Source organism: Triplophysa rosa, linkage group LG6 (assembly GCF_024868665.1).
Source record: "Triplophysa rosa linkage group LG6, Trosa_1v2, whole genome shotgun sequence".
Lineage (NCBI taxonomy): Eukaryota > Metazoa > Chordata > Actinopteri > Cypriniformes > Nemacheilidae > Triplophysa > Triplophysa rosa.
The window spans coordinates 10,637,972-10,647,816 of NC_079895.1; the positions used below are offsets into that span (position 1 = coordinate 10,637,972).

Below are 9,845 nucleotides of genomic sequence, written 5' to 3' on the forward strand. Positions count from 1 at the left end.
GTTTTTAGTCGAGGGCTGTAATCCAAATACACATGCGCTCACTTTCAATTCATCAGCGAAATTATCTTCTTTTATCATGATCTACAGTTTACACTGACTCTGGATTTGAAAAGTAAGTAGAATATATAAACATTGAACCAATATGAGGGCAGATTTAGGCGTTGTATTAGCTAGAAGTTTAATGAGGAACTTTTGTTTACTGTTAAATGTATTTAATTGTTGATTGTTTTATACGGCATGTGCTAAACTCCCCTAATACATGTAAGAAGATAAATCTCACAAATTAGGCGTTTTTGATTCAGGTTAAAGATGTGCTGTTAGCACGTTACATTGATGAAACATTGCTGATTCAGCTGTCCTGGTTACAATAGTAAACCCAGGTTCTAATCTCATGTGTTGTGTCTGTTCTCCTCTGTGCTGTGCTTGCGATCTCAAAGAGGCTTTTTAACCTTTGTTTGGAGAATGCCACATGAAAAAACCCGCAGTAGTCTCTTGTCTGACACCCTGAACCGGAGAAGAGCTCTGACCCTCTCACCAGGTGGCAAACATGTCAGCTGTCAGGTAAGTCCATACATAAAACAACATCTGGCGACTGGCATAGTGATGTTTATTATGTTAAAGCTTTAACAAAGGATTTAAAATAATCTTTTCGACATGCCCATGTGTCCCAGACTGAAAGTCCACTCAAGATTCCCAGGAGAAGTTCCACAGCTAAAGATGAGGATATAGAGACATCTAAAGATTGGAAAAAGAGCAGCACCAAGGTGACTATAGATGAACTGAAAGTGTTGCATGTCAATATAACATTGTCTTTATACAAATAGGGTGTGTACTGACACTTAAAGGGACAGTTCACCCAAAAATAACATTTTTGTCAGCATTTACTCACCCTCGACTTGTTCCAAAACTGTATACATTTCTTTATTCTGATTAGCACAGAGAACATATTTGGAACAAGGCTTATAACCAAACAGTTCTTGGCCACTATCATAGCTGGAAAAAATACAATGGTTGTCAAAAGTGCCCCACAACTATTTGTTAAAAAATATATTTTTGTTGAACAGAACAAAGTAATTTATAAAGCATTTTTTTCTTCTATGGTAGTCAATGGTGGCCAAGAACTGTTTGGTTACAAGCATTCTTACAAATTTGTTTCTCTGCGTTCATCAGAACAAATAAATGTATACAGATTTGGAACAAATTGAGGGTAAGTAAAAAAAACAATGTAAACTGTTCCTTCAAAATTTAAACCTAAAATCAGTTGTAAAGATAGTAAATAAAAGACTATAATAAATGAAATGTAGCAATTGCAGTTTTTGCTCACTGTATATAATGACAAATAAAAATGTGGCTTTACAGATCAATTGTAAAATAATCATTTGACCATCTTTTATTAACAAAAATAATGAGACCAGTTTTACATTTGATAAAAATTTATGATTTCCCCCCACAGTAATATTCAATTCAATTCAATTTTATTTATATAGCGCTTTTCACAATGTGCATTGTTCCAAAGCAGCTTTACAGGAGCAAATAAGAAAAACACAGAAAGGTAAAACACAGCACAGTGCATGGTGTTTATAGACCAAGCAAGATCATTATAATAAATAATATCTAATAAATAAATGAATAAATAAATAATAAATAAATAAATGCAGTCTCCCGGTGAGCAAGCCAACACTGCACTGCTCTGCTGTGCTGTGGCGAGGAACCCAAACTCCAATGCTGAATAATGGAGAAAAAAAAAACTCGGGAGAAACCAGGCTCAGCCGGGAGGGCCAGATCTCCTCTGACGTGTCATGGCTGCACTCAGTGACCCCGACCAAAAATTTTGAAATTAAAACATACTACTTTTTGCAACAAATAACCTGTGATCTCAAATATGTTTTGATAGTCTTATTTATTTTATTTGTTTATGTGTTTGTATTAGATCCATTGGACACAGCTGGCATCAAATGGTACGTCCCCCCAGTTAGATCCCAGATCAACCAGTGATCGAGGACAAAAAACATGGCAGGAATTTGAAAGGTAAAATGCTTGCTGGGCTCTGGTACAAGGCTGTAATTCTGATTGTCTTATTCGTTTAAATGATGACATCAGAGCCATAATCTAACGAAGTCTGCTAAATTCTGAGGATTTAACCTGAATGTTTAACGTTCTTTATTTCCCACCTGTTTCCTGTAAGAGGAAATGATGCTAGTCTCATTAAGCAGTGAGAACACCTGCATGCATTCTGCATTTGGTTTGAGTTGTTTTAGGGCACAGTAAGATTGTACTGCTGCCTGTAATGAAGTTGTAAGCGATTAATTTGTCTTATCTGGCTTTAACACATCAACTACTACTCTTTTGCTTATCATTCACGCACCATCTGTGCATGCTGGCTCGTGAACTAAATTTGTAAATGTGTGTGCCACTGTGCCATTAGTAATCAAATGAAGCAAATAATGAATCCATATGTCTATGGGATTTTTGCCTGCTCTTATTGTTTGCTGGGTTAAAAATAGAAAACTAATTGCACATTGCTGATAGAACAAGTCACATTATTTTCGGTGCAATTAAAATCTGTAGCACAAACTGTGAAGTATAAGTTGTGCTCTTAAAGGGACAGTTCACCCAAAATAAAAATCTGTCATCATCTACTCACCCTCAAGTTCTTCCAAATCTGTATAAATGAGAATTATTATGAACACAGAGAAAGATATTTGGAAGAATGCTTGTTACCAAACAGTTCTTGGCCACAGACTAGGAAAAATGACAATGGTAGTCAAAAGTGCCCCAGAACTGTTTGCTTTCCTACTTTAAAATATCTTCAACAAAGAAATGTATAAAGCAATTTTTCCTACTATTGTAGTCAATGGTGGCCAAGAACACTTTGGTTACAAGCATTCTTCCAAATATCTTTCTCTGTGTTCATCAGAACAGGAAATTTATACAGATTTAGAACAACCTGAGAGTAAGTATGTGAAGACAGAATTTTCATTTTTGGTTGAACTGTTCCTTTAAGTTTAATATGTAGTGTTTGTTCCCTAATAATTATAAAAAATAATGTGCATGTTGCTGATCAAATTATTTATTATTCTTACAGACGTCAGGTTAAGGTTATCTTAGAAGATGTCCTCCAGACAGAGATCGGACAAAACTTTCTAAGAAGTAGCAGACAGAGTTTCCAACTGAAAAACCAAAATGAGCCCAAAAGAACAGCCAGAGAGAGGCGAAGTGATCAGACATCAACAAGTGAGCTCAAAGACACGAGAAGAAGCAGTGTGTCAGTGAGAGGTAGAAAAGACTCTGCTGAAGCAAAATATTCTTCTCCATGCCCAAAACAGACCGAATCAACCCCTTGTACTGAAAATGAATCATGTTCATCCAAAGATAGGAAAAAGATAAAAAAATCACGAGTCAAACAAACTAACTCTTCACTGAAACAATCAGAGCTGTCTGAAGAATCAAATAACTCGTATTCACCTAGAGAAAGTGACTCTCCAGAGATTAGCGATCAGTTGTCTGAACAGATCAAGCCATCTACATTTAAAGAGACGGAAGCAACATCGCTTGAAGGATCTCCACAAAATGATGAAGCAGTTTTGTCTGAATTTGAATTGGGACACAGCCCCTTATCATCAATAGAAGAGCAAGTTCACCTCAAAGAGGATGACACTGATAGTGAGGTAAGATTCATATTCGTAAATGAATTACTACCCGCTAGTTGGTTGCAGGTATTCTTGAAAGAAACAACAGAAGTTATCAATATTTATGATATATTTTCCAGAAAAAGAGAGTCTATAAATTTGAATTGTGTAAACCTGCTGAATATTAAATAGTCAACAGAAGCTACTAGTCATGGACTAAAAGCCACAAAAATCAAATTTCTTGCTGTGCACTACTAGAAGTCCTTACTCTTTACTGGTCAACTTTGCAGCATCTAACCAATCAGAAAGAAAGTGAAGAAACACAAGAATTCTCAGAGTATACAGAAGAAGATATTAAGGAAACCCGCAAACGCGTGAATGGAGAGGTGGTGCAGGAGTTGGAGGGGTTAAGGGGTAGTGTGTTGCGTCTCTCAGTCGGGGCTGATGGGGAGGTCCCGCTCAAAAGATGTCGTTTGGACAGCCTCTCAAGTGAACAGGTTCCTGGCTCAGACTCTGCCTCTGAGAGTGCAGAGGGACAGTCCTGTCAGCCCCTCCCAACTGAAACCAGTAAGTGATTAGTGATGTCACAAGAACATTCTGGTATGATTTTATTAACAGTTTTTATGTCAGCATCAGTGATTTGACTAAAGCAGCATGTGTTTTGCTTTCATTTGTTTTGGCTATTTGGTGACAATCACTCCCTCTTTACCTCTCAAGTTGTTCTCTCAAGTGAAGAGGAGGAAGAGGAGGATGTGGTAAAAGACAAAGAGGAAGAGATCTTAAACATTCAGCCACCAGAGGGCGATAAAGACATGGATAGACTAGAGACACCAGAAAGTATATATGAGCAGATACCAGTGCCTGATTTTCAATCGCACATTACACGACTGTACACACAGGTTGGTTTGATGATCCACATACTGCACTATATGTACAAGACTATTGTTCCAAATACAGTGGCCTCAGAAATTATTTGGACATTTAAAGCAATAGTTTGCTCAAAAGTCAAAATTCTGTCATCATTTACTCCCCCTCTTGTCATTTCAAACCTGTATGACTTTCTTTCTCTTGCCGAACACGAAAGAATATATTTTAAAGAATGTCGGTAACCGAAAACTGTTAGTCCCCATTGACTTGCATTGGTTTTGTCTCCATATAATAGAAGTCAATGGGGACTAGCAGTTTTTGGAAACCAGCATTGTTCAAAATATCTTCTTTTGTATTCTGCAGAAGAAACAAAGTCATACAGGTTTATTTATTTTGCGTTACAATTGTTTTTTCTTCATTTTTAAATGTGAAAAAGCATTTAATTGGTTATTTGAGAGTTTTTTTTCAAACTGTGTAATTTTGTATAGATCATAGAGAAAACAGTCTCAACCATGAATGTGCATTCTCATGGCCCATCACAAAGTGTTCAGACTTGTGTAAACACAAAGTGTTTATTTGTGTTAAAACCTGTTTTCAGAGTTGTAGCATGATGGAGTTGCGACTGTCTTCGCTTCATATCGGTGGAGTTAGTGCCATATCCAATGAGAATATGAAGGTAAGGACAATATAATAGATTAATTTCTTACAAACTATTTAATAAAAATGCAAATTAGTGTTTTTAAAGCATCAGGATGTTATTATATTATACATATATTACAGATTACAACAGAGAAGATCATCATTTCATTAAAAGGTAAACATTTAACAAAAATCAACATTTATTATTTACCAGTAAAACTTCTGTTCATGCTTTCTGTTTATAAACTGTGTCACTTGTAGATTCTTCAGTGAAAGTTTCTATATCGATGGCAAGCGTGCGTAAATACAGTGTGTGGGAGGGGACCATGTTGAAGGGGTGTGAACTGGTTAAGGATGATGACATCCTGCCCCCTTCTTTGCTGCTCCTATGGCTGTCTGACACTCAGGCCCGCCAAATGCACAAAGATCTGTCCGTTATCCAACCAGAGACATGCCCAGGTCATATATCTGCACTACCTTTCTGTATGCTGGAGTGCTCTTGTATAGTTGAAATGACGTTTTCTCGGTGTTGTGCTATGTGTTCAGATGAAGGCAGCACGTGTGTGGTGCTGTGTTTGGCAGAGCCTGTTGCTGGCATTGAGAGCGCCATCTTGGCCTCACTAATGGATCTGGTGGCTCTCAACCAGGGCAGTCCAGAGCTCTTCTCCCCCCTCACACATTCAGACTCCCTGAACCTGCTGCAGAGCTCCCAGGAAACACATCTGCTCAAGCTACTGACGTCAAAATATGACATGCAGACCAGTACTGCTGCACAGGCAACTGTATCTGCCATAAAGGTGCGTTTTGTGTGATCTTTTGTGATGTTGCATGTTTTTATTCTTTGAGATTTGCATGTACAAATCTGCTGCTTATCTTGCCTTTATGTTGTTCATTCCTGTACATTTTTGTCGTCTCAGGACGCTGATGTTCAGCTGAAGCCAGTCTACACGCTGTGCCACAGGAGATCTCATGGTTCCTACAGTGTTTCAATGGAACCTGGGCTCGGGTCAGAATGGACCCCGTACCGCCACCAAGGTCCTACACGCAGGTACACAAACTCAAAACAGAACTTGGTATTGTTGTGAAGTGAAGTCATATTATTAAATAGATAATTACGGCTGGAAAAAAAGGATAATTGGATTTGCGTATCTTTCTGTGCATTTCAGTTCTGATTTGCCTCCATTAATCTCTTTAGGTTGATTCAGTTCCCTCCTCCGCCCTCTAAAGGAGCCCTCTCTGTGACAACAGAAGACTTGGAGTGTTTAGACAGTGGCGAGTTTCTTAATGATGTCATCATCGACTTCTACCTCAAGTAAGGCTGGTATTGAGATGCTGTACATCAGCGGGAGGAGTTTCATTTGATCCAGCCATTCCCTTAAGGTTTGGGGAGATTTAGGGTGGAATTAAACAAATTGTTCACTTAGTGGATTTTGGCCTGAAGTCAATTAGCTTTTCCTGACCGAGAATCACCCACAGAAAGAGGTTGTTCGAATGAGTCTGCAAATGTTGAAATAAATGTTTCAAAAATATTTTTTTAGGTATCTTTTGGTGCAGAAGGCTCCACCGTCATCTGTTGAAAGATCACATGTTTTCAGCAGCTTTTTCTATAAACAGCTCACACGCAGAGACAATGCGAATGAAGACAGCACAAGCACACCGTGAGTGTATTTCAGATTGTCTGCAGTAACAAAGAAAGCTGTTTCACTGTACATTTTTATATTTATGATGGGTTTTTTGCTTTCAGAGCTCAGGTCAGAAGGCATCAGCGTGTAAGGACATGGACCCGTCATGTAGACATCTTTGACAAAGACTTCCTGTTTGTACCTGTCAATCAAGAGTAAGTAGTTGTTTGATTGTGTCCACATGAAGCGGCTCCTGATAGTTTTCGGACAATTTGTGACCCTGGACAACAAAACCAGTCTTATGGGTCAATTTTTCGAAATTGAGATTTTTACATAATCTGAAAGCTGAATAAATAAACTATATAGATATAAATATAGATATATGAGTTGTTAGAATAGGACAATATCTGACTGAGATACAACCGTTTAAAACTCTGGAATCTGAGAGTGCAAAAAAATCAAAATATTGAGAAAATTGCCTTTGAAGTTGTTAATCAGATGCACTGTGGCAGACCATCCACTCACAAAATAAAGTTTTTATATATTTAAGGCAGGAAATTTACAAAATATCTTCATGGAACATGATCTTTACTTAATATCCAAATGATTTTTGGCATAAAAGAAAAATCGATAATTTTGACCCGCACAATGTATTTTTGTCTTTTACTAAAAATGTTCCCGTGCTACTTAAGACTGGTTTTGTGATCCAGGGTCACATTTGTACTTTTTGCTCATGAACTACCTATCAGCAGATTATTGTCAGATTTTTGTTCATATTTCAATGGGGCTTAAGTCTTTACGTGTCTGTTTTGTTCGTGTCAGATCTCACTGGTATTTGGTGGTAATATGTTTCCCCGGGTTGGAAGAACCGCAGTGTGTGAACAGGGAAGGATTTGGTGAGGAGGGTCTGTGTAAGAACGAGACTGAGATCCAGTCTGACAACAGGTCCAACAGTGATGAGGATAAAGACGCAGGTAACGCAAGTTTTTAATTCTTCAATTTGTTCAGTTTGACCCATCAGAACCTGGAAATAGGGAATACCATCTCATGATGCTGAGCACCTTTTTTCCTAATTTAGATGACAGCCACAAAAAGGCCAGTAATTCTCATGAACCCGTGGTAAGTCACCATAAACATTAATATCTGACAGGGCTCTTCAGTCAGAAATATATAGGATTTATTCGATTTTTGTTGAGATTTAATATAGAAAAGTAACACATTTTCTGCCTCTTTCTCTGTAGAACTGCACGGAAAGTACCTGTAAGAGACAAACTATCTGCAAAAGGTGTGTGGGTTTCTTAAAATTGTAAGCACCGTAGCTCAGCATGAAGTAGCAAATGCCTTGCCTGCCAGGCCACATGTCAGTCTGAACTTTGTTTAACACTGTCTCTTTATGCTTTATTCTTTCCAGGCCGTGTATTCTTGTCATGGACTCCCTGAAGTTATCTCTTCATGAGCGTATCTTCAAACTCTTGCGAGAGTGAGTGTTTGCACTATGTTTTGTTGAAGTCTTGGATCTGAATTCCAGTTGTTGTACCAATGAAATAAGATATTTTAGAATGTGATGTAGGCATTTGATTACAAACACATCATATGTCAATTGAATATCGAATATACGTTGTTATTAAGTGTGAGCGTCTTTTAGATACCTTCAGGTGGAGTGGGAGGTAAAGAGAGGTGGTTATCGTGACTTTAGTGTTGAAAACATGGAGGGTTTCCATTGTAAAGTCCCTTTGCAGGACAACAGCAGCGACTGTGGCCTCTACCTGCTACAATATGCCGAAAGCTTTTTACAGGTAGACACATCTGTACACCACATAATCAAATACACAATGTGTGCAACTGTCTGTTTCAAACCTTACAAACAACAGCAAATGCTCTTTTCCTTTCAGGACCCAGTTGTACATTTTGACTTGCCGCTGAGATTAGAACGCTGGTTTCCCCGGCAAAAGGTTCGAGGGAAACGGGAGGAGATTCGAGACCTCATACTACACCTATTCCGATTTCAGCAAGGCTCTCTGGGAAATGAAGCATTAATAGATAGAATAGATAATAGAAATGTGATTTAGTAGTGTATAGTGTTTAGGTGTGGATTATTTTACACTAGATGTATTTATATTTGATGTCTTGAAACATTTTATATAATTTTATGCACTTGTATACGTTGTTGCAAAGATTTTAGAAGGAAATAAATTTCTTGAACTTTTTTTGCACTGTCAAAAATTACTACTTTTTACCACATGCCATTGTATATTTCTCTGTGTTCCCTCTCATCAGTGGTTTGGTTGTCATGAATGAATGTGGGAATGAGCAAAAGGCCTGGAGCATACGATTGGACAAGCAGTTGGGTGTAGCGTAAATTGGTACTGTGATTGGTCGACTTGGACGGGAAGATTGAAAGTGATGCATATGGTTTAATGCTAACCAGACAGACTGAGATTAGACGGATTTAGAGACCACCCACCTTCTTCCAGTAATCTCAGTATTCCGGTCTGTGTACATTGTTACTCTGTTTGATAGAGGCTTAATTTGAGACAGATGGGGATTTCTACAGTGTCTTATCAGTTAGTCATGTAAGGAATTTAGACTAAAAATGGGTGAATGGTTACTGTTTTTGTGTATTCACATGCTTTATTAAAAATTGCCAATGTACATTATGTATGGCGCAGTTTATATTTAGTAAATTCTTATTCTGTTCAGCTCAAACTTTTCTGTTGAGTGAATTGCCAATGCTTTTACTGCATTCTGGAAATTTCTAAGCAAACCTTTCACTGCTCTGGAACAATAATAAAACTCACACACCATGGTGTACTTTCTGCCAAACTGGGATGAGGGTTGATACACTAGCTGAACTTTAAAGAAGCAAAATGGCTAACATTACAGAGCAATTACCTAGTAACTGCACTGAGGTAAAACAATTTTAGACAACGTATATATGCATGTAAATTGGTCAAATAATGTTTACATTTGCGTTTAGAAATTTAGCAGATGCTTTTATCCAAAGCGACTTACAAAACAGAATGTTGCAGCAATCCCTGAGACATTAAAGGAACAGTTAATCCAAAATGAAAATTCTATCTTCAAGTTG

The 9,845-nt window shown here is 37.8% G+C and overlaps 1 protein-coding gene across 1 annotated transcript; it reads left to right on the plus strand.

The window, feature by feature from the left end:
* senp7 (SUMO specific peptidase 7) lies at positions 1–9,840 on the plus strand. The gene is made up of 21 exons (XM_057335281.1): positions 1–112; positions 438–561; positions 672–764; positions 1,931–2,028; positions 3,086–3,668; positions 3,920–4,196; positions 4,347–4,528; positions 5,095–5,172; positions 5,277–5,310; positions 5,397–5,594; positions 5,682–5,932; positions 6,053–6,183; positions 6,331–6,447; positions 6,674–6,793; positions 6,880–6,972; positions 7,580–7,731; positions 7,836–7,876; positions 7,999–8,042; positions 8,169–8,237; positions 8,403–8,553; positions 8,650–9,840. Exons 2-21 carry the CDS (start codon positions 463–465, stop codon positions 8,824–8,826), a joined length of 2,988 nt encoding a protein of 995 aa, XP_057191264.1. The 5' UTR covers positions 1–112; positions 438–462; the 3' UTR covers positions 8,827–9,840.
* Positions 9,841–9,845: the final 5 nt, after the last annotated feature.

Bases quoted from the DNA above. Each gene is read 5' to 3' on its own strand.
- senp7 (XM_057335281.1), top strand. From the start codon at position 463: ATGCCACATGAAAAAACCCGCAGTAGTCTCTTGTCTGACACCCTGAAC. The intron at 5,173-5,276 runs GTAAGGACAATA...CATATATTACAG, and splicing joins TATCCAATGAGAATATGAAG to ATTACAACAGAGAAGATCAT. The intron at 6,184-6,330 runs GTACACAAACTC...TAATCTCTTTAG, and splicing joins CACCAAGGTCCTACACGCAG to GTTGATTCAGTTCCCTCCTC.